A 19,190-nucleotide genomic window follows, 5' to 3' on the forward strand; every position below is an offset into this window, starting at 1 on the left:
TCGAGGAGCTGACTGCAGAATTCACTAGAGGACTGATACTTCAGAAGCAGCTACTTTGAGAAATCAGAAAAAGTGGTCAAAAGTAAATTATTCTGTGGTTCTCAGGAAAATACTTTTGTCCTGAAGGAAGCATTCTGGACATGTGGCGAAGCAAGGGAATGCAGCATTGCAGCCACATAACCTGTGTAGGGAGCCTGAACAGACTGTCAGATGGGAATGCACTGCCAAGGTGGGCTTTCAGATCCTGGGATCACAGCAGGGGAGTTTCCAAAGGAATGTGCACCTCCAGAGCTGATCCAGGGTCCTTGTCCCTGGAATCTTCAGACAAATCCAACAAGGATATGCTGTCAGACCATTACTACAGCCAAGTAAAGGTAGTGATATTCTATGCATGTCTCTGGGGAAGAGAGGCTCTTGGTGATGTTATAGCACTGGGTGCAGTGGTGTGGAAGAGTGACACCTATCTCTGGCTTGACAGCATGGGCTGCTATGCTTTTGAAATCAATCCCCTCAGGGCCTTGAGGTGTGACAGAAATCTTCCTGAAGCAGCTTCTTCTTCAAGGGCACTTGCCCAGGTCCTACTCTGTGTAGGATCAAGTCCTGGTGCTCAAGTGAGCCAGATGTGCAGAATACCAAGTTAACACAGCTCGCCATTACTTATGGTCCTTGTTCATAGGTGACACTTTATTGTGCCATAAATTGAGTCTCTCCTGATGGGACAGGATTTGCTGAAAGTCCTTGCAAGGAGTTAAAAAGATAAAGCGAGACATCTTCTTTAGTTTCAATGCTTCCAGATAGTTGTCTATTAAGTCTTATCAGAGAAACTGAGCCACTAGCGTGACCCAGATACAGCATGGAAAGAGGGAAAGTAGGAGTGAGAGCAAGAAAGCCTCATTATCAAGATTTACACAGCCTTTTAAAGACATTTGAACCAATAGTTACTAAAAATGTTCATTATTTTTACTTTCTTACCAATTATTCAGTAACACGGGCAGGAACTGCGGAATTTTCTATCCAGTCAATCCAAACTACTTTTACTGCAAAACATGGAGTGGTAAGAAAAGGAGAAGAAGGTCCAGAGAACAACAACAATCCTCCATTTTGATATTTTTTACTCTTATCTATTTACTACAAAGAGAAGCCTAAAACCTCTCAGTCTTTCACCCTGTGACAATCTTACATAGTAGTCTATCACCTAATTCACACCACTGTATTTTCTAGTTGTTGTCTAACTGTTGGTAATTTTTTCCAAGGTTTAAAGCTATACCAGTGTTGTCCAGGGGGGTAAAAACCCTTAAAAACAGGCAGAGAAATATTCTCGGCACTCTGGGTTCCTACAGTAGGCTACTGGGTCCTCTCATGGGAAAAGACATAAGAACACCTTGGATTCTTGTATATTTGTGTGTGGGGAAGGAATAATTCCTGGAACAGTAGAGGTCCAGCTGTGAGGACACTCTGGAGTAGCAAGCATGGGCAAAGATGACTGATGGCCCATTATGAGGTTGAAGGACATTGCCACTCCCTGAGCAGTGCTTCAAGCAAAAGCTGAAGTTTGCATTATAAAAATGAGAGCTTTTCATCTCTCCTTTTTGCTGTCACTTCTTCCCCAAGAAAACAGCTGAAGGCTCTCATCCCTGCCCCATCCACCCAAGCAGGCACAGAGCAGTCAAAGATGATAACTTTCCAGTAACCAAGACCTCTGGAGCAGGTTCAAACCCTCAGAAAAAGGGAGGAAAACACCTCACCCTTCAGGTTCTGGAAGAAGAAATCAAAAGCAACAGCTATAACACAGGAAAGGTGATGCTGTCCTAATGACATGACAAGACATCAGCCTGCGTTCAATTTCCCACACCCAGAGCTTTTTTGCATAGTTAGACCACAAGAAAAGCCACTCCAGGCGTATTAAAACAAACAAACAAACAAACATTTTGGGGCTTTATTTTCTTAAAAGTTTTCCACTAGGATAAACATACATTCATTCCAGATGATCTCCCCACAGGATTACACCATGGTGTCTGGTAGTACACGTTGCCATGCAGGCAGCCTGCTCATCATGGTGTCACTTGCAAGCAGCATGACTATTGATCTATATAAAGTCTTGGTACTGAGTTTCTGTCCTGTGAACCCCTCCTATTGCAGGTGCCCACCCGCTACTGCAGACAGCAGCACTCAGATCCAAAGCAGTTTGAGCACCCAGAACAAGGAACAAATCACCTACTCTTGGTGACTGTGTTTTTGCTATGGATGGCAAACAATGGCTCTGAAACATCCAAATCCATCTTCACTGCTCTTCAGTGTTTAAATAGTACTGCGGGGGGGGGGGGGGGGGGGGGGGGGAGAGTTTTGTTTGGTTTTTTTAATTGTAGGCAATGCTTCCTAGATTTATGTGGGACTTGAATTCTGAAGTACAGTGAAGGGCCACTGAAACTCAGAGCGCAGAGCGAGTATCCTCATACCCTGTAGTGACACTCCTGATAACATTTGGTAAGCACCCATTTGTTTAACACAGCTCCAGGCAAATAGACTGGGGTGGGTGGGGCTGGAATGCCAAGATTTCATCTCCTAAGTATGTGACACAGTTCAGTACTTACCTGAAAGGGACAGGCAGAACGTGGTATGTGCTCCGTGTTTGAGGTATCAAGGTCTGGAAGAGGGAAATGTGTGACCAGAATGCACAGAGGAATCCTCAAGTGTCAACCTTCAAGTAGCAGTTATACGAGATGGACTTTTCTTTTTAAGACAAAACAAAGCATGCTATTTATAACCCCACTGATAAATGACTTTTTAAAAAGGATTCTGAAGCCTCGTGGTTCTTTATCACCTAAAATTCAACTGCCCTGCTGAATATTTCTTTTCTGGATAACTATCAGAGGTGTAAAGTAATGTTCTATTAGAAGTGTGGCTGTGAAACGCATTTGTGTACTTGTTCTAAGTTTAGTCTTCTGAAAGTGGTGTTCATGTAACTCAACTTTTCAAAAAAATAGCAACAATATGGCTTTTGTGTTTTGGTGTGGTTTGCATGATTGTATCTATTTAGTTAGTCTTCTGTTAACTGAATGGCTCATACTGATCTTTTTGCATCCCTGCTGGCTGATTGCATTTCACAGGTCTGAACAGACTTTTCTCTCTTACAAGATGGTTCTAAGAACCCAGTTACACTGCATGAACCCTCTGAACAGTCTGTGATTTTTAACTGATGTTTTTATTTCACAAATTTAATACATACGTCTGTATTTATGTATAAACATTGAAAAAAACGAAACTCAAATAGACTTTTAATACAGCTGAATTGTAAATGTAAGTTAAACACAGAAATTAGAGACATGGGGCCAAAGTGCCACTGTAATGTTACCTAATTAGTGGTAGTTTGTAGCTGCCCTGAGAGTTAGATGTAGATTACAATCTGCATCTTAATCTTCCTTCTTTACAGAGAGAAAGAGTAGCCTGTCTCACGTCTATATTTGGTGCAGAGTGCATACTCCACTGTGCTAACACACCACATCAGGAAGGAATTTCAAATGCTCCCAAGGAATTTAGTAACAAAAGTCCTGTTGGCTTTCCTTACATGCATGGGCAAGGGAACATAGTAATCCTGTGTAATAAACTGTTCTCTTTCTGCTGCCGCTGCTGGAGCCTGAACGACGGACTAATGAACCCTCTAATGTCTCTTCACCCTCCTGATAGAGTTGAATACCCTGGGCCACCGTCTTTGTTGACAACCTTTCAACTGGGCTGACCTGTGCATTTGTCACCTGTGAGCTGCTAAAACGGCTTCACTTTTGCATTCACCAGAGTAGAGGTCCACAGGCTGTGCAGCATTTGTTTTGGACAACACCCAGTGAGACAGAAATGTTGAGCTTCACCAGGGGTGCTGATGGGGTAAGTCTGTTCTCCAGCTGATTCTGTGGAAACTGGGGAGCCTCCCTGCCATTTCTGCAGTAAACTTAGGAGGATGTGCTGATGTCTTCACCTGGAACATGAGAGAAGAAGACATGATCCCTTTGCAATTCACACTTGTGAATTGTTTTCTGTTTTGTTTCATTTTTTTTACCCCATTCAAAAGTTAAAATTTTCACTGTTTATATTTTGCCATTATATTTACACTCGAATAGTCATCAAGTCACTTCTTTCTTATGTCTTTTCTCTAGCTGTCACTTTGAGGAAAGGTGTAAATCCAACTTGTATTTTTCATTGTCTGTGACAACAAAATCAAATTAAACTTGCTAAAAAACATGATAGTGTAACTAATGTGTTTCAGTTTGGAGAAATCTGTTCGGATAGCTTTGAGGTACAGCTGTTAATCACTTGGAGCTGTCAATGGCTTCACAATTATTAAAGGAGCTCATGCTCCTTTCTCTTCCTTTCCTCAAAGTGCATTTTATCCTCTTCCTCCAGTTTATTGTTGTATGAAAACACCTCATGGATATCTGCAAGTAAAGAATCTAAAGAATTTTTTTTTTTTTTTTTTTTTTTTTGCATGGGGTTATGTTTAACAAGGAAAGGAACTTCTTTCTGAAAGCATTAATGTGTTAATCCATTCTCAGAACAAGAAATTTGTTCTGTTGCAGGGGTCCTTAAGAATCCAACACCTCAGTTTTTTATGCTGCCCATCTTGAATCGTGCTAAGATAACAAGATATGAAGAAAGCATATTAGATGAGCACATTACTGCCAAGCTTAGTTTATTAATTCTGTATTTCTGAAAATAGGTCAATTGTACACTCTTCTAAAATATAAAAATGTAAGCAGTCCCTATGTGCTGCATACCTCTTTATCTTGTATATAAGACTAGTAAAGCACAGGCAGACAATTTTTTAAATAACAGATGCTAGAAAGAATGGTGTTTGTTTATATAACACTTAGAATCTGGAGTTCTAAATTTAAAGGTTATATGAGCATTCTTAAAATTACTGTGGAGGATGAAGTGACATTTGGTTGGTAACCCTAGTTAAATTTGCTGGATCTTTTCTATCATTTAATAAATAGTAGAGATTCAGGTACTATTTTTACAGGTTCTAGGTACAAATAGCATGTATACTTTGTGGAAATCCTCTAAGATCCATAAGGAGGGACACAGGGAAGAGAAAGCTTCAAGGTGAAAGAGTGGGACACGATAAATCGATGACCAGTGGACTGAAATGTTTCAGCTGTCATTGCTCCCCATGTCTGTTTACTGTATGGGTTTTTTAAAATGTTGTTGTCCTTGGAAGCAAACAAACAGTGATTTTTGCTCTTACTATTGGACTAAATTAGCAGTGTTAAGGTGTTTGCTGATTTCTTGATCTCTGTACACTGCTGCTTTTACAGTTAGCAGTGTTGCTTCATTTTCTTTCACAGAGACATGTTCAGTGTGACAGGGATAACTTTCCTTTCGGTATTTTCTCTGCTTTGTGTGATAATATTTTTTGGGTAGCTTTTTCTTTTCATGTTGATTTCCTAGTGTGGTATGAAGTGTCTTCAGGACAGGTGATGAAGGAGAAAGAGTAGAAAGGTTTTTGTTAGGGTGATGCACAGGAAGAATGGGAATATACAAGCTGTAATTCTTCACTATACTTTGATGTTTTAAAATTAATCTGTAACTATTGTTTCTGGAACTGAAACAATACTCCAGGCAACATGGACTATAGTTTGTTCTTGAAACTTTTTGCTGGAGGGAAGCAGGTTGTCTTTTACCCCTTGGGCAGTTTTTCACAGCTGTTTCCTAGCCCTTTACTGGCACTTTTATACTTTCTCTTTCCATGGTGGCAAGGACAGGACGATCTCCTTTTAGGGCCAGCAGGGTCCTGGGCTACTTTAGAACCCCCTTTTCCTAAGTCCCCGGGCTCTCAACGGGCAGGGATATACCTTCTGCCTGTGATGCAGCTCTTACCTACCTGAAGTTAATGTCATTTACCCTGGCTGACCCTTTCCCTCTCTCTAGCCCTGCTTGCAGCACCTGTCCTGCCTCCAGAACTTGGCAGCAGTGACCCACCACTGCCATGGGGGAGCCAGGTCCATGAGGGTGCCTGTTGCTCCTGGGTATCCGGGTTTGTTGGAGGACAGACTTCCCTTGGTTTGGTCTGCAACCCAGTCTCAGGGCCCTGCTGGGCCTGTGGAGCAACTTGTGCTGGTCCTCGCCCTGCCTCTGGATGCAGGAAGTTGGTTTGTGCCCAGCCTCTGCTTGTCCTGTCCCTCTGGCCCTCAGTAGAAAAGGAATGTCTGCAAGGCCCACAGTTCCCTTCTGTTTTCTGTCAGCGTTCTCTCCAGGGCAGCCCTCTGCAAGAAAACTTCTTTCCATCTCAGTGTTAAGAAAGAGATGACGTTCCAAGTTACTGTTCCCCACAGGCCATCCATGTTCTGTCTGATCTCTGGGAGGAGGCGCCTCTGTCTCCTGCCTTTCTCCCCTGACTGCTGCCAGGATGGTTTTTATCATTCTTGCTTTGGGGTTTTAGGAATACTTGGTTAGAATCTCAGTTTGTCACCCTGGAAACTTATTCAACCAGTGTAGGGTAAAGAGGAGCCTCTTCCAGGAGAAATACCTGCCTCCTGCTCAACCTTCACCCTTGATGTGACCTCCATGGCTGTTTTATGAGCTGTTTTGTTTTATGCTTGCTTTCATGCCCTCATTCCTGATGATAACCTGGAAATGGTCCCTACTCAAAAGGTAAGACCATGGGAACCAGTAAAAAGCAACAAGCACAGACTTGGAGAAGACTGATGTCTTTGTCCCTCTTTCAGGTGGGCTGTGGAAGCAGTGTTTATACACCTTTTTGCAAGCCCCATGAAGCCCATCAGTTTGAGGGATCCTTCTTTGCTGTGTATGCCTGTTCTCCCAGGTGTGAGACAAGGAAGAAAGAGGAGAACCACTACATTTACAAACTGGTCAAAGTGAAGGACCTTGCATCTTTGAGGCTGCAGGGAGTGAGCTTTGTCTCTCCCAGAGGCATTTTCATAGTGCACCAGTAGTTCCAACACTCTAACAGAAATAAACTATCTCCAAGAAAAACACGTCCTTTTTCTATGCACCACTGTCAAAGCTGGGATTTAGCACACTTTGCCTGCTACACGTGAGAAAAACCTGTCGATAGGACACCCTATGTGCTGAAAATGAAGTGAATTTTTTCACATTTACCTCTCAAATCCTTTTTATGTACAGTTGTTTCAGATAATACATGACATTATTTACACTAGAGAGACTTGGATCTTTTTTTCTGCTTTCCTGAGATTGGCTCCTTTGTTCAGTTTTGTTGTTTCCTGTGGACATTGGTGAATATTCCTTTCTTCTTGTCATTCTTACTCTCTTCTTTCACACAGCAGTAGCAAAGGGAAAATATTTCTCTTTCCTGACACAAATAGCCTGCCTTTTTCTGGCTGCTACCAGGATTTTTGTTTGTTTCAGACAGAGGAACAGACAGGTAAGTAAACAAGACCGAGAAAGGCATGCTTGTTAAATTTTCTTCCTTGGACTCAGCTGAATGGGGTCATCATGCAGTTCCAAGATCCTCTTTTTTTTCTCCCAGGGTTGTGTTCTAAGACACATTTTGATTCCTTGATACCTTTTCCCTGCCTGCTACTCTGATGTTTCCCTGTCTCTATCTTGTATGCTTAGCATAAGATGAATAAATATGATATCCATTCATTTGTTATCAGACATTCTGAATCACTTGTCTCAGTTGTTGCCAAATTTGCTTATAGTCAACTTCCTGAGTGTGGCATTTTTCCCTTATTTCCAGCTGTCAGCACTATGAAAAATGATACCTCATTTAACTTGAATGAAAAACAGCTCTTATGTCTGGCTACCCCAGGGAGATGATGGATTGGCCCAACTTGTGCTGTGAAAAAATACTTAGAATGTTCTTCTGAGAGAACAAAAACTCAAGGACATAATACCAAAATTGGTTTGTAACTCCTTTTGTAAGAGTAAAAAGAGGTCTGGCTGGTTTTTCCTAATTAGTTTTTCCACCAGCCAAGTGCTGCTTGTCCTCCAAGTGCTGTCCTGCCTGCAGGGTGAAAAATCCAAAATTGCTTGTCTTGTGGAATGTTTTTTTGAAAGCTGGAGTATTTAGCAGGTTTTGTAGAATGGATCTATTTTCCATTCAAACCAAAATAGGGCTCTTTTATGTTTCAATTCTGAAGTTTTCTTTAGGACTTCTGTCTCCCAGGTTTTGTGTTGGGATTAAATATCAAATTTTTGTTCTGCCATACCTATTACAGGAGTACATATGAGTCCCAAGGTGATCTGTCTAATATTTCAGTGGCAGGGTCCCTGGGCCTCTTACAGGTGTTACAAAGAGTTTCAGAAAACCATGTGATATTTGTTCCTTGGTTGGCAGCTTGAGGGTTCATGGTTGTGATTCGGCACAAGGGATGGATTTGCTCTGCCAAGCCCATTTTGTTCAGCACAAACAACATAAAGGGCTTCTTCATATCCTGTTTGAAACTCATGGTTTGAAGGTGGTGCTCAGATTAAGATTATAATCTGCCAATAATTGGAGGGGGGAGAAATGAATGAGCAAAAAGAAAAATGCCACCTTGACACATCAATTGAAATTCCCTGTAACTACCTTAAGTTTCTCCTTAGTCCAAACTATTTTAGAATTTTCTTCCAGATCTTGGTTCCACTGCAGGTGTGCATGTTCTTGTTTGTAATTAGCAAATCTAGTTTATATAAAAATGTATTTAAATGTTAAATATTTTTAAACAAACCAAACAAACAGATGCTTAGGGGAGACTTATGCAAGTAGTTTCTTGGGTGGAATTGTTTTTCCAGAGTGGTCTGCAAGCTGAAACAGCAGTGTCACTTTCTCAGCTGTTCTGTGGAAGGAAACCCAGCAGCTGTTGTCCCAGTGTGGGCTACTTGTGGCATGCTCTGGACTAGTAGCAATAAAATTAATATGCCAAACCAATACTGTAATCTAAATGGGTCTAATAATTTCCTACACTGAATAAAAAACTTAACGGGAGTTTAAGCAACTATTAAAGAGATCTTCCTTATACTCATTTAGAACAAAATGAAGACTGTAGAAACAATTTAAGATTAAATTGAAAAGCAGGAAAATTATCTTGATCTTAGACAGGAATAAAATTTTCCTTAAGAATTCAAGGTACTTGGTTTCCTTCTCTGATTGTTATGGCCACTATACCTTTAAGTAATTTTTGATTAAAAATCCCCTGTTTTGATTTAGCATTTGATTTATATATACACCTCCATCCTGTTTAAAGACTTTGATTCAGCAGAAGAATCACGTTGAACATATATATTCAGTAACTAGTAAGCGAGAAAGTATTTTACTTGTATAATGTGAAAATGTAGATTCGATGGTTGCATGTTTGAAACCTCATAACACTGAGTTTGTCTGTATAGAATCAATGGTAATTTTTTTTCTAGCTGTTTTAATTTGAAAACCTTTTTTCATTTGGTTAGCTGGTGTCAGGTGATGTCCATGGAAGAAGCCCTTCACACTTCAGATGGTGACAGAAAAGAACAGGCAGCTTAATGCTACCAAACTAGGGGTGTGTCAAATCTCTCTCAAGAACGATAAACTCAATGGAGTTGTCTATTTTTAACCTCCTGTTCTTTCCTTTGGGCAGGCTAATCAGTGTTAGCTGAGCCACTTCACTCAATGAATCCTAGCGACGCTGGTGCTTTCTGAAATGAGCAGTGGACCCTGAAAGAGCGTTTCAAGTCTGCTTTGATGTATGAAGTCCCATTGTGAAACACGATGTCAGATGAAGCCAGTTCGGAGCAGAAGCCTTCTACAACAACAGTCAGTTCAGTGGCTGTGCAGGCCGGGGATGCCAGCATTGTTATAGCTGTGCTTAAGGTGAGGCAGCGACTGCTGGCACGTCTGTTCTTGTCTCTCTGCTACTCCCTGATTAACACTTCTTTTAAATATTCTGGGCAAATGAGCAGTTAGCATAAAATGATACAGCAAGGCCATTTGATTAGTCAATAGCTAATAGAGTTTTCTTGGAAGTTAACACCTGTTTCTGTTCATGATTACTGTTTGTGGCTTTTGGGTCGTTGTTTTTTGTGGTTTTTTTTTTTTTTTTTTTTTTTTTTTTTTTTTTTTTTTTTTTAAATAGGATAAATAATTTGGTCAAAATATGTAGGCTCTTAGAGGGAAGTAGTTCCTCTTACTCTGTCTAAAAAGAGATCAAGGAAGAGTGGCATAAAAATGTGTTTAAAAGCATGATGATTGTAGTTAAAGACTCCCTGAATAATTTTAACCTGTATTCAGCAATAACTTTACACAATAAGTGGTTCTACAAACTCCACAGATGAGGTATTTTCTAGGGAAAACAAAAAGGTCTAAACCTGATAATGAGTAGTTATTTTTGAAAGCTGTGAATTCACAGTCCCACGTGTTTCAGTAAAGCCCTTGTGTGCATACAGTTGTGCTTATAAGCACCTAAAGCCCTGTCTCGTGACCTAGAATCCACAGCTACACTTTGCATAAAATTTGGCATTGGGATCTGGATGCTAGTAATGAATCCCAGCTGGAATTTATTGGCAGCTTGGTTTTTCATTCTCCAGGCAACTTGGAAAACGTGCTAACCTCAGCCACTAGAGTTTGTTTGTAATGCAGAATAAGGTGATAATGAGTTGAGTTGTCACCTAATTCAGGTAATTATTCAGGATGGCTTACATCAGTTGTGGGATATTGTAGTACCTTCTGGATAACACTAGTCTGGGATTTTGTCACCTGTGAAGTAACTGAATGAAGTTTATACTGTATTCTCAGTGTCTTCATTGTGTGTATGGTCCCTGTGCTCCTATGACTATGGAAAGCACATGTGAGCTGAGAGTGTGAGTAAATAAATGAAGGAAACCTTGTGTTTTCTGAAGGCTGTAACTGTTTACTTATTACAGTGTGGAAAATGGGTGAAGCTTCAGCTGGCTGAATCAACACCAAATATATTGGAAATTGGCAGCAATCAAGATGAGACTAAAAAACTACTTCAAGATCATGAATTCCTCCTATCTAAGCTGAAGGTAAGATGTGATAAAAAAAATTCCTCGAGTCATTATAGTTCAGGTACAACAGCTGATGTAGCTGCCTGTGCCTCCTATTGCAGTGTGGTAGTTAGGTTAAACTCCACACAGGAAAAAAACATATGTTCAGCCTTTCTCAGTGTAGCAGATCTTCAGTGGCCTTTGTGGGTTCCTTCCAATTCAGGATATTCTATAATTTTCTGGAAATTAGGATTCTTCACTGGAAAAATATGCTTCTGACAGCAGCAGTAAAGACACAGTTTTTTCCACTTTATACATCAGTGTCAAGTCAGGTGAAAAAATCCTATAGCCCTCCTGTAGCCCTCAGTAACTGCTAAATATAAGGGAGTGTCAAGTCATTTTTTTAATTCTCCAATGTTGTGAAAAGTTTGATTATTTTATTACAGCTGTGAACACAAGCAAGCTCCTTGTGTGTCTGAAGTAGATATTCCACAAACATTTTCACTGAATGTTAATGGATGTAAGTTGCATTAGGAATGATGCTGTTCGATTAAAACAGCTTGTCTTGATCTATGAAGATTTTAGCTAAGTAACAGTCCTAAAATAAGATTTTGGCACTCTTGAGAGCAGATTATAAGAACAGTGGCATTTGGACACTGAGTGACAGGCTTACATGAACGAACTGAATTATGTTATATGGGGGTGTTTGACACTGAGAGAAGTCTGAAGGCACCTAAAAAGAAATTTTGTTTTAATGTTTCGATAGGGTAGGTTGACTTTATATATGTAGACAAATAAATTCCTCTAACATCTTTGAAGCTATGAACAGTAACTTATTTATTTAATTGTGGGGGGTATTACATAAACTTTAGATGTGAAAGAGCCAACGTGATTTGGATAGGATCGTATTTGATTTGATACCAATGACTATGTGCTTCCCCAATCATTAAAAATCTCCAGTGTGTGTGAGGTAATTCAATGCAGTATATAGAGAATGCTGCTAATGCAGTGCATTGTGTGGACTTTGAAGAGTATGATGACCAAATGCACAAAACCAACCAAAATACCCAAATCCTAGAGAGAGGTGGTTTTGCTTTCTTTTTTTATGCAAGTGCCCCATCTTTGTTGTCACTAGTGCAACATTTGGGTATTCTTGGAATAAGCTGCTGTGTCCTGTTTGAGCAATTCAGAATTAGCTGAGTTTACACACTGATGACAGGAAGAAGCTGATTATTCTTCTAATTTTCAAAAATAAATATTAAAGAGTGGAAAAAGAAAACCGAGTAATTCCCATAGTTGTAAGAAAAGTGAAGTTTCAAATAACATTTTATTATGGAGTCAAATCAGATCAGAAAATTTATTATGCTAAACTGTTAAAGAATGCTTGTTATCCAAATACATTGGGAACAAATACTCATTATTTCCTGTTTTATACCTGTGGTCCTTGCAAAATTTGGCATTGATTAATGAGTATTCTATAAAAGAATTAAGTTCAAAATGACTGCTTTTTCCTCAATAATATAAGCTGTGATAATAAGGGACTGCAATGTTGTTGCAATTCTTCCTGGCTGTACATTTTACAGCCATGACCATTTGTGACTTATAGTAAGCTGTTAACACGTGTCAGTAATTACTTAGTCTTAAGTCACTAAATCCACTCATGAAAAGTTTTTCCAAGATTGATTATTAGTTTTTGAAATATTGCTTATAGTTATTTTTTCCCCTTAGCATTTGATAATTATGCATTAGCTGTATGAAGATGGGTAAGAGGCAGTTTGGATTGTTTTCCCATTTCTTTTTTATTGTTGTAAAAAATAAAAGGAAAATAAATCCTGACAGATACGCATACTTGATATGCATGTGCTTAACTTTGCTGATTATTCTAACCCAATTCAAAATTAAACTTTTGTGCAGGTCAGGCAAAAATTCTTGAATGAGTAATGATTCAATCATGAAACTAGTCCTGCTTAAGGGAAGAGTTAGATGATTAATACAAAATACATCTTTGGAATTAGTAGAGATGAACCTACTGACTTTTAGAAGATAATTTATGGAATAGTTGTCCATTCTGGCATTATCGCTTGTTCTTCTGTAAAATTGTTCTAGGTTTTGATCACCCCTTTGCTTTTTAGCTTCACTATTCTCATCCCAGTATATTTATTACAAATTATAATCAAAATATTCAGGCCAAATTCTTTTGTCAGCTTAATATGTTGAAGATTCACAGGTGTAAGTAAGGACAAAATCTGGCATAGTGACCAGTGGTCAGTTTACAGTACTTCTGATGCTAGAGGAAAAGGAATGTAATCCACCTCAGTGTTTCAGGGAATTGGTTTTGATTTAGCAATATTAACAGGGTTAAAAAGGCCCAAACAACCAGTTTGGCACTCAGTAAGGCAGATGGTACTTTAAAGAGTAATTGGAATAGACTTGTTGAAAGAGAAAACAGTAACTTCTACAACATTTTGAAAGTTCTTTTAATGTTCAGAATTATTGTGATAAAAATTGATGTGTGTTCTTCAGGGCCTTAGGGAAAAACATATCAAAAATACTTTGCTTTGATAGAGTATACTCTATCATGGTCATTACTGATTTACATTTGTTCCATTAAATTTAGGAATTAGGAACATCCTGCTACTTAAATAAAAAGCAGAATGCAACTTTTGAAAAGGGCCCTACTTCAAATGTTTATGTATTAGGAAACAGATGTGTAATTATTAATAGAGTTAAAAGAATAAATGCTGAACAGGAAAGATTAAAACTGAGACTAAACAGAGAACATGTATGCCATGTTTACATCCAGTTAAAATTCCCCTCAGTAGTCTCATCTCATATGTTCTGATTCTAAGCTACCATATTCTGTTGTTGTTTTGCTAAATCAGACCATATCAGCAATACCAGTTTTGTTGAAACCATTAACTTCTGTGATTTCATATAAGTCTCTTTCCCAATATCTGCCTCATCCCTCTTTCGGTGACTTTCAGCAGGTTTATATGTTCTGAAAATAGAAATATATGTATATATGCATTTTGATGTCTCATTCTTCACTATTAGAAAAAGGGAAGAATCAAACCTGTAGAACCTGAGACAAATCTTCCAGGAGATAAAATGATATAGATTGCACTTTCCATAGATTTCTCTACCTTTCTTCTGTTTCCAACAGAAGTGCTACCTGGAGATAACATGATTTCTTGGTGTTTGAGTCTCTCAATAGTAAAACTCACTGGATCATCTGGAGGGAAAAAGAAAAAAAGAAAAAAGTGTTGCGTGTGTGTGTCCATAACAATGTTAAAATTCCCAATAAGGCATTCTTGGTTTGCTTCCAAAGTTCTGGTTTTTATCATGACAGAGACCGTGGCAGAACAGCCACAAAACTGAAGTGAATCTAGCCCATAAACTTAAGTTTCAAACCATCATTGTTATTAATTTGGCTCATGAACCTGAGGATTGCTCCTAATTATTTTATTTACTTTAATTCACACAGCATAAATTGCACAATAGTCATTTATACACTAATAGCCAAGAAAAACAAATTAGAAAATGACATTCTTCAAAAAGCAATAATGTAATACACTAATTTTTTGTATTTGGTATCTTTTAAATATGCCTTTCTGTTATTTCAAGTAAAAATATTTTCAAAATGCTTATTTTTCAGTAATTTTGCCATGGAAGAAATTATTTGTTAATATTTTCTCAATTATTGGCAATTAATTTTTGAGGTCCCCAACAGTACAATTAGCAACCAAGTTCAGCTGCGTTTTTATCAAACCAGAGCTGATTTTTGCAAGTGATTTGAACAAAAAAAAAAAAAAAAAAAAAAAAAAAAAAAATAGGAAAAGGTAAAATGTAATAAATATCTTTTTTCAGTGTTAGTTCAGCTCACTTATCAATTTCAATATTTGTATGAACAAAATTCCAACCAAAATAGTATTTGTCTCGAAGTAGCTTTATGACTGTTTTCTGGGCTTCAAGTTAACAACAGTGTTGTATAATTCCAGCACTGCCTTTTAGCACTAACTAAAGGTTAATTTTAGCAGCACCTCAGTGCTAAGAGAATGGGAGGGTAGTTTACACCTCTGAAAATTCCAAGTTATGGAGTCAGTGTGCTACACTCAGGAAAGGCAAAAGATAACTTCCTCCTCTCATTCCTTGCTCTTTTAACAGAAAGAAAAGTACCCAAATTATGGACTATGAACAAATTAATACAGTAGCGATATTATTCAACACGGCTAACATATTATTATTCTAGACCTTCAGTTATTTTCATTCTGTCTTTGCTACAAGAGCAGAGGCAGATGTACCCTGAGCAGGAGTGGGGAGGGGCGCGGCTGCACAGCAGCTGCCTTGCCAGGCAGGGAACATTCCTGCTGCAGGCCTGCGATTGCAGCCCCTGAGTGTCCCTTCAGCCCATCTGAACCAGAGCATCGCTCCCTTTGAGCTGCCAGTGCTCTTCTTTTGGGATGGTGGAGTTAGACGTATCATAGATATTTAATAGAAATTGAAATCGGTCTGTTCTTTTTAAAGCAATGCTTTTTTGACATGGTTTTACTGACAGCAACAGAATTTGCATGCTCATACAAGCTCCGTTTGACTACGTGCTAGGCATTCCTTGTGTTGTCAAGCTCCATTCCAGCTTCTCAGAGTCCAAAGAGAACCATACTCTTCTATTTTTTTTGTGTGTGTTCACAGGGAATGAAAGTTCATAGGAAGAAACAAACAGCATGTGAAGTGAAACATATTCATATCACATAATTGTTAATCTGAGAAATGACAGCATCATGTACTCAGAACTAGATGAGCTAGATACATTTCTTTTCTTTTGCCCATTCAGACTGAAAAAATAAACACAAACCCAGACATTTTCAGGAAAGAATATCCTTCCGATTCTTTTTCCGCTCTGTTGAAAAAATAAATATATTTTAAAATGTATTATTTGAAAAGTCAATAGAAAACTGAAACACGAGGTTTCAAAAATGAAATAATTTTAATTCTTTACTGGAAAGCTATATTAAGTTAAGTCAATTAATAAAAGCCTTATTAAATTTCCGGTCTCTGTGAAATATTTTGTTTTCCATAAGTCGTCATTTTTTGATGGAAATACACATTTTTCCTCTCACTAAGTTTTCTTCTAGATCAAGAAACAAGTTGGAAAAAAGGAAATGCCAATTGGATATTAGAAAAAAAAATTTGACCATGAAAATGATTACATTCTGGAGCAGGTTGTGCAGAAAAGTTCCAGAATTTCCATTGTTAGGGATATTTAAGACTTCATGGGCTAAGTCCTTGAATAACTAGAGCAATCGGTTAGACAGATGACCTGAAGAGTCCTGTTCAAATTATTCTTTGACTCTGTGTTGATAAAATGTTTATATTTCAAAGATAAAAAGTAGAAAACTAGTAATATTAGTCTACTTCATTTAAGAATAAACTTTTGCCATATGTAGTATATAGAAACTAGCATAGTTGAGGATAATTATTTGAAAAGTTCACAGTAACTAGTAGCTTTACAGTTGTGGGACGCATAATTTTAAACTCATGGCAGTAAAACTTTAATAGCACTCTGACCATCTTAGGTATTTGAATTGTTTATCAAAAAAAGAGAAGTTTCCTCTAAAATATTTATCTCCTTTTTTTATTAGTCTGTCTTTTCAAAATGCAACTTTTTCTGTTGCTGAGGAAACAGACAACATGACAACTCTTGTGATATTGGGTTTTTTTGTAGGGTTACAGGGGCTGTTGTTTGAAGGCAATAAAATACACACCTGTTTTAAATGAGTGAACCATACTCAACCATGCTAAGGAAAAAATTAAGTCTGTATTTCAAAATTTCCATTAATCAGTTCTAAACCCTAAAAGGCTATTACACATAGCAGTTTCATAATTCTCTTTCTTTTGTAACTTTATGCACACTAGTTTTGCATTTCATTAAATGCAGCAGTTTAGTTTGCTTTAACTTTCTAATTTTCTTTGGTTGGATTTGAATTAGTCTCATAGTAACTGAATTTCAAAAAATTCATGAAGCATGACTGATAGCTTTTGAAAACTATTCCAGTTTTCTCTGTGTCTTAGGGATTATGTGCCTCACAGCTAATCAATTACTAGAAAACATAGCCTACTTGTCAGGGACAAATGTTAATTAACAACCTGTTCAGAAAAAAAGGCTTCTCAAAGAAGAAAATCTACTTCTCAGTCCTATACCATTTGTCTAGCATTCATCTTGCATAGCTAGGAAATATTTAGCATTTGAAATGTCTTTTAAATATGTTGAAGCTGATGTAATATTAGGATAACAGCATACCTAGTTTTATTTCAAAATATGAAATAGTCAGCTCTTTAAAAAGCTAGTCTTTGCCAAGAAACTCCAAGTGGAACTACCTCAGATGTCACTTGGTTTTCTACAGTGTATTCAGAACAGCTGTGAAAGTGGTCTAATCATTTTGGTAAAATTAACCTTCTAGTGATGAGCAGTTTGTGTGTAAAGTTCTGAAAATATTTTACCCTTTTTTTTTTTTATGTTGGCATTGTCATGACTATAATGCTTCTCATTAATTGATATTAAGATTTGATTTAGTAAAGAGACTATCAATATCTCATATATTAATTTCATTCCTGTTATATTAGTTACAGAGCCAGTCTAGAATGTTAATAAAATCTCATGTTGGATAATTAATGAATGCCACTACTTTTACAGAGTTGTTGTGCATGTAACAATTTTATGCCTCATCAAGAAAGAAACATCATAAAGGCTTCTTTAAGTGCTCTACTTCATCAACTTTTTATCTGGTAGTATAAAAACGGCTGTTAAATTTGCCTAATAAAAATTTCTTCTCACATTACATATTCATGTGGTAGCAGCTCTAATAACAAAAAAGAAAGGGACACTTTATGAATTCCTGCTGATGATTAAATCCAAGATGGGGGTTGGGAAGAATACAGAAGAAATGCTAATTGATTTTTCTGACACACTAAAGGTTTGTAACATAAGATGGAAATGGGCCAGCAGTTATCTTTCTTGTGGTGAAATTAATAAAGGGAATGAAACACAGAAGAATTATTTTGACAATTGAGCATTATTATTTGGTGGCCAGCTTGAGCAATGCAGCAAACAACTTGAAACACTTAGATGGGGTTTCTTGCAGAATACATGCTTGTATTCAAGCCACTCTTGTCTGGATTGCATTGTAGTTATCAGAAACTTATGAGTAAATTACCTTACAAACTTCTAGAACTTCTAACGTTCAGTAATGTAATATGATGACATATGAAAGAGGATTCAAAATATCTGCGCTGCTACCACTTTCAGGAAGATCTGTGTTTATGGAGATGTAAAAATGTTGGAGTCTTAATATTAGACCTAAAATGATAAATTCTCTTAACTTTTGTTTATATGTGAATTTTATAAAAATATTGCCCCTTAAGTGCAGATGAAATTCAGAAACTTGCTATAAAACATGCAGAAATAGCTACACTCCTATCACTAGGAACTGGAAATAAAGCACGTGTAGGAGGCTTGTGGCTAGTTTGTTAGACCCACTATAAAAGTATCCTGACACCAGTATCAGCACACTGTTTTGGATTTTGTTTACAGATTTCTTACATTTGTTTTGGTATTTTTCCTGCCCAGGCTTTGGAAGACAAGGTATGGGACCTGCTGCAGGAAGCAGACAAGGTTGCAGAAGAGAACAAAGAAAAGAGTCAGGTTTATGATGCCATGGCAGAGACCCTTGGAGATGCATGGGATGCCCTCATCATTATGTTAGAGAAACGACAGGCACTGCTGGAACTTACTTCAGTGTTCTTTGAAAACGCTCTGGAGGTTTGTATTTAAATCAAATAACTATTAATTTGGAGCTGCCCCCATTTGATGGGTACTCTGACTGCTCTAATTTTAATGTGTTATATATTGTTCATTGTATTACTAAAGGCTGAGGCAAACAAGAAAATGAAAATCTTGGGATGCAACCTTCCTTTTACACCTTTTGGATAGTACAGGATGAAGCTGAACCAAAAACCATGTATACTTTAAGAAATATTTTAGTCACAAAGTCTCCAAAACTTGTACTTGACAGAAAATGCCAGTGAAAAGTGGAACTGGACCAAAACCTAAAATATGTATTTCAGTGGCTATGGACATTCTGCAGAATATCTTTCATTCCTTATGATTAAAATTATTTGGCATTGAAAGAACTTATTCTCAGGTGCCTTCACTAATGCACACTGGTGATTGGCCACTGAAGGTTTTACACTAAAATATC

General features: G+C 37.8%; 1 protein-coding gene across 5 annotated transcripts in view; it reads left to right on the forward strand.

Annotated features, from left to right (window-relative positions):
- The first annotated feature begins 3,610 nt into the window (after positions 1 to 3,610).
- CCDC141 (coiled-coil domain containing 141) overlaps positions 3,611 to 19,190 on the forward strand; it is a 71,775-nt gene continuing 56,195 nt past the window's right edge. For 2 of the 5 annotated variants that reach the window (XM_069020520.1, XM_069020521.1), the window contains exons 1-4: positions 3,613 to 3,879; positions 9,570 to 9,802; positions 10,852 to 10,974; positions 18,560 to 18,751. In XM_069020520.1, coding sequence (XP_068876621.1) covers positions 9,701 to 9,802; positions 10,852 to 10,974; positions 18,560 to 18,751 — 417 coding nt within the window. In that variant the 5' untranslated portion in view covers positions 3,613 to 3,879; positions 9,570 to 9,700. Of the gene's footprint in view, positions 3,880 to 9,569; positions 9,803 to 10,851; positions 10,975 to 18,559; positions 18,752 to 19,190 lie in introns of all 5 variants that reach the window. The other 3 variants (XM_069020523.1, XM_069020524.1, XM_069020522.1) reach the window with 2 other exon arrangements.

This window comes from Aphelocoma coerulescens, chromosome 7, assembly GCF_041296385.1.
Source record: "Aphelocoma coerulescens isolate FSJ_1873_10779 chromosome 7, UR_Acoe_1.0, whole genome shotgun sequence".
NCBI classification, from domain to species: domain Eukaryota; kingdom Metazoa; phylum Chordata; class Aves; order Passeriformes; family Corvidae; genus Aphelocoma; species Aphelocoma coerulescens.